General features: G+C 49.9%; 1 protein-coding gene across 8 annotated transcripts in view; it reads left to right on the top strand.

Moving 5' to 3' along the window:
• The window catches only part of TMEM63C (transmembrane protein 63C), a 71,748-nt gene that overhangs the window by 48,556 nt on the left and 8,653 nt on the right, over nt 1-14,539 (top strand). For all 8 annotated transcript variants that reach the window (XR_014781210.1, XM_084792687.1, XM_084792688.1 and 5 more), the window contains 10 exons: nt 1,434-1,542; nt 3,530-3,603; nt 4,229-4,309; nt 4,441-4,564; nt 5,207-5,340; nt 7,325-7,447; nt 7,848-8,001; nt 9,533-9,639; nt 10,711-10,797; nt 11,523-11,588. Coding sequence is in view for 7 of the 8 variants with exons in the window: in XM_084792687.1 (XP_084648813.1) it covers nt 1,434-1,542; nt 3,530-3,603; nt 4,229-4,309; nt 4,441-4,564; nt 5,207-5,340; nt 7,325-7,447; nt 7,848-8,001; nt 9,533-9,639; nt 10,711-10,797; nt 11,523-11,588 (1,059 nt within the window). In the remaining variant the exon portion in view is untranslated. The remainder of the gene's footprint in view (nt 1-1,433; nt 1,543-3,529; nt 3,604-4,228; nt 4,310-4,440; nt 4,565-5,206; nt 5,341-7,324; nt 7,448-7,847; nt 8,002-9,532; nt 9,640-10,710; nt 10,798-11,522; nt 11,589-14,539) is intronic.

Here is a 14,539-nt window from a genome sequence, read left to right as displayed (position 1 = left end):
AACACCCACCATGGGTTCGGCCTTCCCCATTTGTCACTAATTGAGAAAATGCTTTACAGCTGGATCTCATGGGGGCATTTTTCTCAACTGAGGCTCCTTCCTCTCTGATGACTCTGGCTTGTGTCAAACTGAGATAAAATTAGCCAGCACACTTAGTGTATCTGCTCCTGAGAAGGCCCTGCAGCAGGGCAGGAGTCGGGGATACTTAAGATGCAGCATCCTTGACAACCTGGGCTTCAAATCAGCCCTCAAATAATGGAGTGAATCACAGGCCTGCCAGTCTGTACTTCTGGTAGCCCCAGCAGGACAAAAGAACCAGAGGACGGTTCAGGCCTCAGTGCTGCCATCTACTGACTCTGCATCTGGGGAAAGCAGAGCCTTGGCCCAGATCCAGTCCTCAAGCGTGGGAAATATCCTAGGACATGGTCTTCTGAGTTCCCTCCCGTGCTCAGGCCAGGAGCCAGCCTACCTGCTCGGTAGCCACATCAACCGGAGCTGAGCCAGATGTGGCCTTGCCTGCCTAGACTGAGGCTCACTAAGTGGCTTGGCCACTTCAGAAGCAGTACTACCCTGAGGTGTGAGGGGGATCCATCTCTCCCTGTCTCCACCTGCCTCCCACCTCCCTCCTCTCCCCACCCGACCTTAGGCCTCAGAACAGACTAGTGTTGCTATAGCTCTCTGATCGGCAGAAGGCAGCGATGGGACACTCTCCCCTCCTCCACCAGCCAGCTCCGCCCACCCTAGTGTTACCAACAGGAGCACAGCCACCAGCACCTCCTGAGCCAGTCATTCTGGGGTACCTGGTGTCCCTTCCCAGAAAGGAAGTAAAGGGCCATCAGTGTACACGGCTCCACCCTGAACAGTGCCAAAATACTCTGTAAGGAACCTGCCCTTGCGCCATGCAGAATTTGAGCGGCTAAGCATCTATTTAGATGGGCAGAGGCCTGTGGCGGGTCAGGCACTGAGTCACAAGGAGTAGACAGGCCCAGCTTGCTCTCCTCAAGCTTCCAAAGAGCAATTCTGACCAGATACCTTGAGGCAGCATCCTGTGAACTGCAAGGCAGGGTGGAAAACAGAACCCAGTGGCCACCAGTCTTCTACTCCAAGGAAGTGAGATTGCCTGGCCCTCTTCCCTCCGCCTATGAGGCGGTATTTCCTCGCTCAGCCTACTGGACATCTGTGAGGTGGGGAGTGGCTACGCATGTCCGTGGGCAGCTCTGGCTCCTCTCCCAGTAACCTTAGGCAGGTGAACTGCTCTGGCCCTCCTTTCCCTAGGGGTGAAGGGTGTGGTCAGGGAACCACCATGAGGGATTGAGTCTTGACAGTGGGAGGGACGCCTGGGGATAGTGAGACAACGTAAAGCATAGCAGCACTGTGGGGCTCCAGGGGTCTGCAGCATTTACGAATCTTGTGCTGTGCTCTCCTCCTGGCAGGAGTAAGTTCCTGTGGCTGCATAGCCTCTTTGCCTTCTTGTACTTCCTCATGAACTTCGCGCTCATGGGTCATCACTGCTTGGGATTTGTGCCAAAGAAGAACCTCAAGGTGAGTGCATGGAAGATCCTCCCTCTCCTCAGCTTCTCAAAAGCACCATCTTGCCTCACGGAAGTAGAGGGTCTGCCCCTCCGGGGAAGCAAGCCCCTCCCCCCCAGTTTGCCCTACCCCTGCGTGCGCTTCCCTCTACTTCCCCTGCCCTAGTGTTTCACTTGCTAAGCCATGAAAGCCCCTCACACTGGTTGGTTAAGTAGCTGTTCATGGCTGCCTCCCACCCGCTCCCTCTGCTGCCCTAGGAACTCTGGGAGCTGCGTTAGAATGTGTGGCCCTAGAATATTCTCAGCTGAGAGGCGTGAGCAGTTGGGGTTAATTCTCACCTTGGTCCAACTCCCTGGCTGAGGGCTGCACTTGGGGACGTCGTCTCTCCTTTCTATTTTCTTGTTTCTTTTTTAGTTTTTAAGTGTGTGTGTGTGTGTGTGTGTGTGTGTGTGTGTGTGTGTGTGTGGTGTGTGTTATGTTTACCATATATGTTCATGTGTATGTATACTTGCTCACACAGAGTCCAAAACAGAACATCAGATGTCCTGCACTCTCTCACTCTCCACCTTATTCCCCTGAGACAAGCTCTCTCGCTGAACCCGGAGCTAGGCTTGCTGCCAAGAAGCCCCAATGAGCCTCCTGTCTCTGACTTCCACAGTGCTGAGGTTACAGGCAGACTTGGCCATGCCTGGCCTTTTACATAGGTACTAGGAATTTGAACTCAGGTCCTCAATCGTGGGCAACAAATGTTCTTAACGCATTCAGCCCATCTCCACAGCCCCAAGTCTTCATCACTTGATCTTCAAGGCATTCTCACTGTTGAGGTACACCGTAGGCTCCGGTGTGCAGAGCTCGATGCTGAGGGGCCATGGGTGGGCAGGATACGGCCTTTGAGTTGTCTGTGCTCCGTGTGGAAGGGCACCCATGGCAATGAGCACCCATGGCTTCATCCTTAGCCCATCACTCGCAGTAGAGCAGGACCTACTTCTTTGAGCCCACCCAATCTGGAACAGATCCACTTTCATCTACCCCGAGTGATGAAACTCACACACTCTGAAGCCGCCCCCAAGCACTTCAGCCAGCCAGGTACAGAGGCTGGGACATCAAGCTGTAGCAGCTTTACCTGTGGTCTCCAGATAGTGTCTCAGACTCGCATCTTGAAACTGATGGATCAGGATGTGACCCACCCTCCCCTCAATCTCGCTATATTAGCTTTCCATCGCTATACCAATGTTCCTGGGGGGAATCAACCTAAAAAGATGAAAGGTGTGCTTTTCTTCTTTTTTCCTTTCTGCCTCACAGTTTTTGGTTTTATTACGTACTCAGTAGGTGCCATTGCTTTAGGGCCTGTGATGAGACAATCCCTCATGGTAGAAGCTGGTGACAGGAGACACCTGTCCCTTAAGGTGACAGGGAAACAGAGACAAAGAGGAGGGGTTGACATGCCATGATGTCCTGTGAGGGCACTCTGCCAGCTATCTACGACCACTCACTAACTCTCCTCTCCAAGTCTCTCTCGTTTTCCTGTGGCATTAGGTGTTTAAACACCTGGGCCTCTAGGGAACATCCCATTGCACTTGCTCCCAGCTCCAGGCCCCTAGAGGACTAGGTATTTCTCTAGCAACATGAGATTTTTATACTGGAAAGGCAGGCAGTTCAAGGAGACTGGGAGTCAGCACGCGGCCGCACCAAGCTGCAAGTGGGCACACATGGCGTTTTCTAGAAGGGAAGATGTAGTCCTTCACCTTGGCCCTGGCTCTTCCATTCTGACTTCAGCTGCCTGGAGGGGTTCCCAGATGGAGCACAGAGAGTAACTAAGGCCTGGTTTGCTGGGTTGAGAGGACTACAGGCTGCTAGCAAGCATCTTGCTTAGCAGGAAGGCTCTAGGAATCAGGCAGCCTAGTGGGAGCAGAAAGCCTGCTCTCCAGCGGCCTCGGGCCTCTAAGAACCCATACTTAGCATTCTCGAGGAAGCACAACCTTCTCTCCCACAACTCCAGATCACCAGGACGCTGATGATCACCTACGTGCCCACTGAAATCCAGGACCCAGAGATCATCAGCAAGCACTTCCAGTAAGTGGGAGGGAGAGCTGTGGCGAGCATCATCTCTTCCCAGTGTCCCCTTCCAGGCCCCCATATGAATGTGAGTTGACACAAAACGCTGGTGCTAGGGGCATACCTGGTGATGGTCCTCTCTGGACTCAGCTCCAGATCAGCCTCTCAGAATGAGGAGGACCACCAAGGCTGCAGCAGTGTCCTAGAAACCCTTGTTCGACATGGGTGACAGGCAAGAGGAGCCATTTAAGTTTTTCTTGTGGCTTCAGCTACTCAGCCCAGGGAGACCCTTGCATCCCAGCTGTCTCAGGTACAGTGTCTCCAGACTCCTCTGGTGTCCCCAAGTGCTGGACCAGAGATGGTGCTCCCTGTCTCTCAAAAGCAGCTCCTTCCTAGGCTCCCAGAGTTTGGAGCATGTCCATAGTGTCCTGAATCATCCGTAAAGGATGCTGTGTGTGTTAAAGGACCAGGATTGAAACCCCAAAGACAGCTCAGCCTTAGGGCCAAGAATGGACACCATTCTGAGAGGCAAGAACCCTGACAGTGGCGCCTCCCATCCCTGTGGACCGTGACGTTGAGCAGGGAGTGAGGCCACTCAACCCAGCCCCAGAGGTTGGTTCAGCATCTATGTTTGTGACTGCAGTGAGGCCTATCCTGGGTGCGTGGTGACCAGAGTCCATTTCTGCTATGACACCAGGAACCTGATTGACTTGGACGATCAAAGGTGAGATCACAGAGGGGCCTGTTGACATCTGGGGGTTGGGGGTGTGCAAGGGCAGGATGGTGCTTTCTCTGTTCGTCGCTGACCCAGAATATTTTCCTTCTGCTGCCCGCTCCCCCGACCCCCACTGGCAGGCGCCATGCCATGCGGGGCAGGCTCTACTACACGGCCAAGGCTAAGAAGACTGGCAAGGTGATGATCAAGACCCACCCCTGCTCCCGACTGTGCTTCTGCAAATGCTGGACCTGCTTCAAGGAGGTACCTGACCGGGACAACGGTGGGGAGCTATGCTCTAGGCTGAGTCCTGGAGCCTCAGTCCAAATCTCCAGCCCATTCAGTCTAGCCCAGTCATCCAGAACCTGGCTCCTGCTTCCCTCTCACCTGTACCCTTTATCCTTTGCACATCCTAAGAGGAGTTAACGCCTTCCTTGGCTTCCCATCCAGGGCAGCCATGGAGCCTTGCTCTTATCTGCCTTCTGGTTCTAGCCAGATAGACCAGAGAGGACATGGCGGGCTGCGGTAGGCAGCCAAGCCCCCAGGCTTTCAAAGCCTCCAGGGCAGAAACAGTTGAAGAAGTGGAATCCACCTTGTCCCCTGGCCACTGTGGCTAGAGGGGAGTCTCAGGCACCTGGACTCCTGTTTCAGCCAGACCAAAAGAAGATTCCCCAACCTCCAACACAACTGCTCGTCCTTTTGTCTTTCTGAAGTTCACCCGGGGCTCTGAAGCATCCACTAACCATACTGGGCCTCGGTGTCCCCAGACTCAAGGGCAAGGGGTGAATTGCAGAGTGAGCGGGTAGCTGTTCCCCGGGTGAAAGGCTGCTGCATGAGAGCCCTGGGGCCCAGCCAGGCCGCCTCTGTCCTGGCCTCTCCTGCTCTGAGGGCCTCCTCTTGCCCCAGGTAGATGCGGAGCAGTACTACAGCGAGCTGGAGGAGCAGCTGACAGACGAATTCAACGCCGAGCTCACGCGTGTCCCATTGAAGAGGCTCGACCTGATCTTTGTCACCTTCCAGGATGCCAGGACAGTGAGTCGGTGGGTACTGGATGACCAGAGCTCAAACTGGGAATGTCGCTCAGCCTGAGGGCAAGGGCAGATGCCACTCTCTTACCCTAATCCTCGTCCCTGCAACTCTCCACACACACACACCCTCCCCCGCTTCTGTGTTCTCTCCTGGCTGCTCTCTCTGCTCCTTTCTGGGAGCTTCTGCATTTGCTGGTCCCAACATGGCTGTACCATTTCCCCAGCTGGTGAGCCTCAGCTGCCCTCTGGGAAGGTGCCTCACTTCATATGACCTCACTTTGGTACAGTGGTATCAGCATAGCCTCTGATCTCCTGCCAAGAATGGCAGCCATTTCTCCTCATTCCTTGCACGTCGCCCCCTCCTACTGCCAGTGAGAAAGCCAAGAGAAGGCCATTTTGTACCTCCTTCCCTTCTGCTATAGACTTCCCCGCAGACTTTAACAATCTCATCCCAACAAGGAATTAATTCCATTCCATTTAGAATGTTCCAGAAGGATTTTTAGTACCAAAACAAAACAAAACAAAAACTGTATGGGAACTCCAGAACTGGTCTCTAAAGGATTGTGGAGCCCTCCTCTCCCTGGTGGGAACCTTATAATGCAGGGATGCAGGGTAGATTGCTCCTCTTCCACTGAACCCTACAAAAGGAAGCCTATATTTTAGTCATAAACAATTGTGCATAATTTTCCAAGTTGTTTAAACCCTCAAACTTCTTTTTTTTTTAAAAATATTTTTGTTTTATGTGTATGGGTGTTTTGCCTGCGTGTATGTCTGCGCACCATTTGCATGTCTGGTGCTCATGGAGGCCAGAGCTCCTGGGGCCAGAGTTACATAGGATTGTGAGCAGCCCTGTGGGTGCTGGGAACTGTACCCGAGTCCTCTGGAAGAGCAGCCAGTGTTCCTAATCACTGAGCCATCTCTCCATCCCCTCAAACTACTACTATTTTTCCTTCCTTCCTTCCTTCTATCATTCTTTTTTTCTTTTTTCTTTTTCCTCTTCTCTTTCTCTTCTCTTGTCTTTTTTTTTCTTTTCTTTTCAAAACAAAAGTTCTCTGTGTAGTCCTGGCTGTCCTGGAACTTCCACTGTAGATCAGGCTGGCCTTGAACTCAGGGATCTGCCTGTCTTTGCCTCCTGAGTGCTGGGATAAAAGGTGTGACCGTGCCTGGACTCTCAAATTATACTTCCAGTTTGGTTACTGATTTCTGCTCTGTTCACTCCCCAGTGGGTTGTCAATGGACGTATAGATTTATTATTATTATTATTATTATTATTATTATTATTATTATTATTATTATTATTATCATCATCATCATCATCATCATCATCATCATCATCATTATTTTTAAATATATTTTATTAATTTATTACTATTATTACTATTATTTTTTTATATAAAGCAATAGCCTTATACAAGACAAGATTGTTCATTTCTTTTAAAAAAAAAAATCACCAGTTGGCAAAGACCTGAGCCTTCATTACAGCAGAACATGTGAGTAGCAGGTCAAAGACTGGGCTCTTGCACCAGCACTTACCTCTGTCCAGTTGCATCCCAAGGCATTTTCATTTAGGAATCTGTGCCACTGAGATTCTTCTCCTCTCCACAGCATGGATCCAGGGCCACAGGAAGAACTCCAGGGTCTGGGGTCATGGTGCTGACATGAGCTGAAGCTAGCCCCTTCCTGTACCCACAAAGGACAGGCTCATCTGTGCATTGGGCAGCGTCTGTGCTGCTAAGAAGGGTGGGAGCTGAGGACTCCATGACCCGCTCCTCTTCCTAGATAGTCTAGACACCTCCAATTCCCACTTTCCCTCCAGATACTGTCCATTCCTAAAGTCCTAGGTGACCTAACGAAGGTTTGAGAACCCCCAAGAAGAGAAGTAACCCCAACAGTGGGATTGTCTCAGTGTCCCCAGGACCCTGCTCTATGAGTCTCTGAAACTTTCCTCCTACCTCAGACCTCAGACCTATGTCTCTTCTTTGTTCCAACTCTGCAGCATCTATGAGGATTACAGGTACCTCCTGTGTGGCAAGCACCCCAAGCAGTCCTCAGTAACGACCGTCGTCAAGAACTACCACTGGAGGGTCTCTCATGCCCCTCACCCCAAAGACATCATCTGGTAAGCCTCCTCTGTGTACCCCTCTCTGTCGTTGAGATTGAGGAAGGCTACAGGAAGGACCTCCTCTCTCTCTACTTTATTGGCCAACACAGAGTCCATGGGGACTAGACTCAGAACATCCAAACTCTGCTGGCCTCTGCCATGTGCTTTATTGCACTGCATGCCCACCTTCCCCACATGCATGGAAGGGACCAACCTTGGGGAAAGTTTTCACCATTGTGTCTTTCTAACCTTCAAGACATATTCTGAGCCTTTACAAATGATGTCAAGGAAAAAGCTCAGTGACCACCCCACACAGGACCAGGCTCACAGCTGCCATGTAGGAAAAAGTATTGCTCTCTCTCTCTCTCTGGACTGAGATCTGGCCTAAATGTGCCCCCTCCTCTCCCTCCCTTGCCAGGAAACACCTGTCCATCCGCCGTTTCAATTGGTGGACTCGCTTTATCGCGATCAACACCTTCCTCTTCTTCCTCTTCTTCTTTCTCACCACGCCCGCCATCATCATCAACACCATCGATATGTACAACGTCACCCGCCCCATCGAGAATTTACAGGTGCCTCCTCTGCTCAGGCCAGGTCTGGGGCCCTCCTGGGACAGGGCTCTAGAACTTTTATAACAACAGCATGGTGGGGAGCGAGTCATGTCACAGGCAGGGCATCCTGGGTTCTAAATAGGAGGATGTGGGGCGTTGCCCATCTCAGGGCAGGGAGGAAAAGGAGAGTGGAGGAGCTGTAGGTAGGTCCTGGAAGAGGCCGAGGATGGGTGGTCCAATGAATGTAGGCTTTATAAGGTCTGTTAGATTGGGTCCCTCTGAGCCAGCTGGGGGCCTGGAGGACACAGCAGGTGTGAACCGTTCTGTCCTCACCAGCTCCCTTGGTTCCTAGTAAGAGTAAAGGGTATGGAAAAGTAAGGTGAGGCCTAACACAGCCCTTGGAGAGAAAGAGGGATCTTCAGCATTATCTCTGCCTCCTTCCCCTCCTGACGCCTGTAGCCTGGGCACTGGCAAAGCACTTCCTCAGATTAGAGAGTGCCGTCCACTTAGAAGGAAGTCAAGGAAGCACTGGCCCATTTCTTCATATCCTGTGCCCTTGATGGTGTTCTAATGAGCCAGAAAGCTTCTCCACCCATAGCATGCCTTTTCTCAGTGAAATACACACACACACACACACACACACACACACACACACACACACACAGACAGACATACACAGAGAGAGAGACATACATAGACCTATACATGTGTACATACACACAGAGAGAAATATATACATATGCATGTGTACATACACATAGACATACATAGAGACACACATATGCATACATAATATACACAGAGAGAGACATACATAGACACATGCATGTATACATACATACAGACATACATACAGAGACACAAACACACATAGACATACACATAGACACAGGCATACACAGAGAGACATATATGCACAAAAACACAGATACATGTACATACACACATGCACACAAATATAAACAGACATACACACAGAGACACATATGCACACAAACACATGTACATACACACACACACACACACACACACACACACACACACACACACACACACACACACACCACGGCCATATCCCTTTTGCTTCCTGTCACAAATAGATAAGAGGCCCAGGCCATATACATGCTGGTCACCTCACCGCTCTCTGAGGCATTGCTCTTTCCTTACCCCACCCGTACTGCCCCACACTCACACATCAGAGTTTAGGCAGTGTTGTCCCTGAGTCATGGAATGTGAGTCGCAACGGCTGGTGCTGCCTTAGGATAAAGTCACTAAAGAAACCTCAGGCTGCCTCTTCCACGACCTGGCCATAGAAGCCCTTGTGGACTTATTTGACTTTGGGGTATGAGCCTCTGCCTCCTCCAGGTAGGTGGACTTCTGGCCAGGAAGGCACCTAAGGAAGGCCACACCCACTCTGTAGACTCCTCAGGGAGTGCATGCTCGGTTCCTGACTGGGCTGGGAGAGGTGGGGCTGGGGGGAACCATGGCAGCCTGTGTGGGAAGGGCCTTGTGCTGATGTCTCTCATGTCCTTCTATCCCCCTGCCCTTCCAGAGCCCAGTCGTGACCCAGTTCTTCCCCTCTGTACTACTCTGGGCCTTTACAGTGATTATGCCTCTGATGGTCTACTTCTCCGCCTTCCTGGAGGCCCACTGGACCAGGTGAGGTCGGAGGGGTGCTCTTCTCCTTCCCTGGGCGGCTCTTTGCCTAGTCTCTTCTCCTTTCCTTTCTGCCTAGCACTTGGACCTTCTGTCTAGCCCAAGGGTTTTAAACCTGACAAGGGATGATTTTGATAGTTGAAACCATCACAGAAGACCAGAAGCCCTGGGTTGTCTGGCCTTGGAAATGAGACCTAGGGTGACGAGGCTGCTAAGTGGAGTGGGGCCCAAACCACGCCCTCCTGAGGCTGTCCTCTCAGCCCCCAGCATGCATGGAGGGGCTAGAACTGTATGTGTGAATGCTGGAAACTCAGAAGGCAAGCAGCCAAGGCCACAGCAGGAGTGCGGGCACTCAATCTGATATATGTATGTGAACACAGCTGGCTCATACGGCACCAATGTCTCCAAATTGAAGAGATTTTTCTGTTTATGAATGCTGATATTTCTATGGTGGTAGGTAGCTGGGTAGACTCTATTAGCCACAGCCTACCTTTGGCCTAATGTCTGCAGTGCATCCCAAAAGTATTTTCTACCACGTTACCGGGTGGTAAGCCCTTGGGTTACCCAATGGAAATCCTTACTGGCCTGGCCTGTAGCCAACGACAAGCCTCATATTCATTGTTGACATTCTCCAGATTTGAGTGTCATGGGTAATGTGGTTTTGATACAGAGATGTCAAATACATGACATGCCCTTATCTCCTTCCTCTGCCCAGGACAGACATTACTAGTTGATCATACTGTTCATTCCTGCTGTTCCCAGATACAGCACAGCTCACTGTGCTCTGTGAAAAGGGCCTTGGACTGAACTCTGCAGAGCAATTTTCCTGTCCATCCAGATTTCTTTCCTCTCTCTTTGTTGTTTGTTTGTTTGTTTTGGGACAGAGTCGCTATGTAGACAGCCCTGGCTGTCCTGGAACTCACCATGTAGATCAGGCTGGCCTTGAACTCACAGAGATCACCTACCTCTGCCTCCCCCACTGCTAAGATTAAAGATGTGCGCCACCACACCCACCTCGGACCTTTGATTATTTGTCTCACACAGTGATAAATGTTTCTCTTCATTTCCTTGTAGATCGAGCCAGAACCTGATCATAGTGCACAAATGCTACATCTTCTTGGTGTTTATGGTAGTCATTCTGCCTTCCATGGGGCTGACCAGGTACCTCACTCTCACTTAATTCTTCCTGTCTCAGCCGGGCTCAGCCCAGAGTTGAAACCTCCTTTCAGACGCCACAGGCCTCTCCTGGTTGCTGAAAGTCTCCTCAAGTGACAGTCCCCTGCCCGTCACAGGCATAGCTCATGCCAGATATGCAAACTGTAAAGTGTCAGCCCTGAATTTTGCCCCAGTTTGGAAGACAAGACCTCCTTACCAGTGGGACTGAAAGCCCGAAGGGGGAAGAATGCAGCCAGTGTAAATCAGAGAGAGAACACCTGGAGAGATAGTTGGCAAAGATCTGTTGCAGAAAGTGGCCTTGAGCTGTGAGGGACACGGATGACCTGACATTAAGAAGGAAGGGGGCAACTGAGTGGTGGAATTGCACGCCTTTAATCCCAGGACTCTGGCAGGCAGAAGCAGGTAGAGTTCAAGGGCAGCCTGGTCTACATAGTGAGTTCCGGGACAGCCAAAGCTACATAGAGAAACCCTGTCTCGCCCCCCCCCCCCCCGCCATAAAAAAGGAGGAGGAGGAGGAAAACGAGGAAGAGGAGGCAAGAAGGAAGCAGGAAGAATGATGAAGGAAGCAGGATGTCTGGTAACTAGCAGTCACCGGGACTCAGGAGACTGAGGAGAGAGGATGCAAAGTAGGAAGCCAGAGGACTTGAGCCTTGGGCTTGCAGCACACATGGACACTGTAACTGAAGGTCTGGTTTTGTTCTTCATTCTAGTTTGAATGTGTTTTTACGCTGGCTCTTTGACATCTACTACCTTGAACATGCGACCATCCAGTTCCAGTGAGTATTCGTGGGTGTACACAGGTTTTTTTTGTGTGTGTGTCTGCACCGGTGTGGATTCGTGTGTACCCTTCCCGAGTCCAACCTCGCATCTGTGACAGCAGGGAATAGGTAGATGCGGGTGGAGGTGTCCCAGAAGCCTCTTGCCCCTGACCTGTGTTGCGGTCCTCTTTGGATATCTTGGTAAAGCCTAACAACTACAATGATCTTGAAATCATTGTCATTTCACAAGGCGCGTTACCCCTGACGAGTACAGGGTAGGAGATCCTGTGTGTCGTCATAAAGTTTTCCTCACTGGTAACACACTGCATGAATAAAGTGGAATAGAAAGACCCAGGAACTTCATGTTGGTACAGTCCAGGGAGCTAGTCAAGTTGTCTCCAGATTTCACCCACTCTGAGTGGTGTATGTAAGTGTGTAAAAGACATGGAATGCATTGTTGTCAGGGGCAGGAGAGGTGGTGGCTCAGTGGTTAAGAGTGTATAGCATTCTTTTAGAGGACCAGAGTTCAATTCCCAGCACAATTCCCAGTGACTCAAAACTGTCTGTGAGCCCAGCTCCAGGGCATCTAATGGCCTTTTCCGGCCTCCTTGAGCACTGTACTTCCCTGTACAAACTGAACACATATATGCCCATCATTTCATAGTAAAGTATATACTCACATACGTATGCCTATCATCTCAAAATACAATAAAATAAATATAGTTCTCAAAATGTTTTACAGTTTTGTGGCAGTCTTCATTATCCCCCTAGTAAGATAATACATTTTAAGATTTATTTATTTATTATGTATACAATGCACATCAGATCACATTATAGATGGTTGTGAGCCACCATGTGGTTGCTGGGAATTGAACTCATGACCTCTGGAAGAGCAGTCAGTGCTCTTAACCGCTGAGCCATCTCTCCAGCCCCAAGATAATACATTTTAAATAGAAGCAATGAGAAGGTACATTTTTGGGTTTATTTCACAGACATTAGTGTGAAGGCTGATTAACTCCTGGAATATGAGCGTTAAAATAGGAGGTGACAGGATCTATGACATGTGCGTCATGTTGAAAATCTGGCCTCTTGTGATTTTTTTTTTTCGTGGTTATAGTATTTGAAAAGCCCGATTTAAAAAAAAAAAAAGTTGCAAAATGGCCTTCACCTTGCTTGCTCTCTGAGGCAAGGACTAGGAGTTTCCAAGTTTTCTACAGTTAAACTGATGCTGTAACCACAGAAAGTTGTCTTCTCTGAGACGAGTGGGCTCCGCTTCGGCTAGGCATCTGTCTTCAGTACAGGTCACTTGATAAGAAAGCAAAGCGCGGGAGTCGGTTTCAGCACCACGGAGAACGACCGTGAAGAGCAGTGTTCACAACGGGTCCTGCTAGACTCGAGACAGTCCTGCCTCAGCTTCCTATGGGAATCACACCTAGGGTCTTGTGCTTGCTAGGCAAATGCTCTACCACTGAGCTAGTTATAGCCCGTGAGGTAGCTTTGGAAGAAATTCTGAAGTGTGGCCAGAGGCTCATAGGTATCTCTATAAGAGCAGTAACACAATTGTGTAGATGGGGACACTGAGAAACGCCAGGCATGCTTAAGTCTCCCTTCTAAAAATACTGTGTGTGTATGCATGTGTATGTGTGTTTATGTGTGTGTGCGTGTGTATGTGTGTATATGTATGTGTGTGTGCATGTGTATGCATGTGTATGTGTATGTGCATGTGTGTGTATGTGTGTGCGTGTGTGTGCATGTATGCATGTATTCATGTGTGTGTATGTGTATGCATGCACATGTGACACCTAGTCTGCCTTGGATGTCATTCCTCTGGAGCGGCCAACTTTTTTTTTTTCATGACAGTCTCTCACTGGGACCAGGAGAGCACTGATTAAGCTAGGCTGACTGGCCAGAGAACTGGTTTTCTTTCTTTGCTTTGTAGGTGCTAGATGCTGATTATCTATCTCCCCAGCCTTTAAACTAGTTCCATGATTCTCTATTTCTATATAACTGTGTTCTTTGCAGCCCATGTGTTTCATACACTAAAGACATTCGGAGAAGCAGCCTCTGCATGACCCTGGTGGAAGGTGGCTAGCCACGCCAAGCCCACTTCAAGGAGACAGAATTTTACACAGGGTAGCTTCGTGTCTAGCACCTACCATCATTTTACATGAGTGACATAAGACGGTGTCAGCAACGAGGACAATGGGGTTTGAGTTGGTGCCGCAGTCACAGCGATGGCTAATGTCCCTGTGGCTTGCCGCTGATGTTCCTCATGGAAAGAAATGGCATGTTTCAATTAGGGACTAATGACACTGAAGGCCCTTCCTTGTGCAGGCTGAAGAGATAGCTTAGTCCTTAGGATCATGCACCGCTCTTACAGAGGACCCGAGTGTGGCCCCTAGCATCCGCTCCAGTTGCCTCACAACCTCTTGTAACTCCAGCTCCAGGGGGATTCGATGCCTCTGGCCTCTGTGGGCACCTGCACGCATGTGCACATATCCACACACAGGCCCAGGTACATAATTAAAAGCAATAAAAACCAAACTTTTTTAAAAATTAAAAGATGTCATATTTTTCCCTTCTAAGGTGAAAAATTCAGAATTCAGAGTCTATTAGACACCTAACAGGTCCATTCTAAACCGAATTTTATGTAGTCCATCCATATGTCTGCTTGTTAAATAAGGTTCCTGGTATATTCATGGGAAATGCACCTCGAGGCGCACCTTCACAGACTAAAGTGCCTACCACCTCCCCGGGGCATGCAGTCTACAAACTACACTACCATCACCTATGTGACCTGTCATTGGTAGAAACGCCGTTCTGCAGAGTGCCTATTTATGGATCTTTTTTTTTTTCTGTGTCCTTCTCCTCTCTCTCTCTGTCTCTCTCTTTCTCTCTGTCTCTCTCTTTCTCTCTGTCTCTCTCTTTCTCTCTCTCTCTCTTTCTCTCTCTCTCTCTCTCTCTCTCTC

The sequence above is a fragment of the Acomys minous genome, assembly GCF_964271855.1.
Source record: "Acomys minous genome assembly, chromosome: 8".
NCBI lineage: Eukaryota > Metazoa > Chordata > Mammalia > Rodentia > Muridae > Acomys > Acomys minous.
The sequence above is the reverse complement of the archived record's forward strand: the minus strand, read 5'-3'. Positions and strand labels throughout refer to the sequence as shown.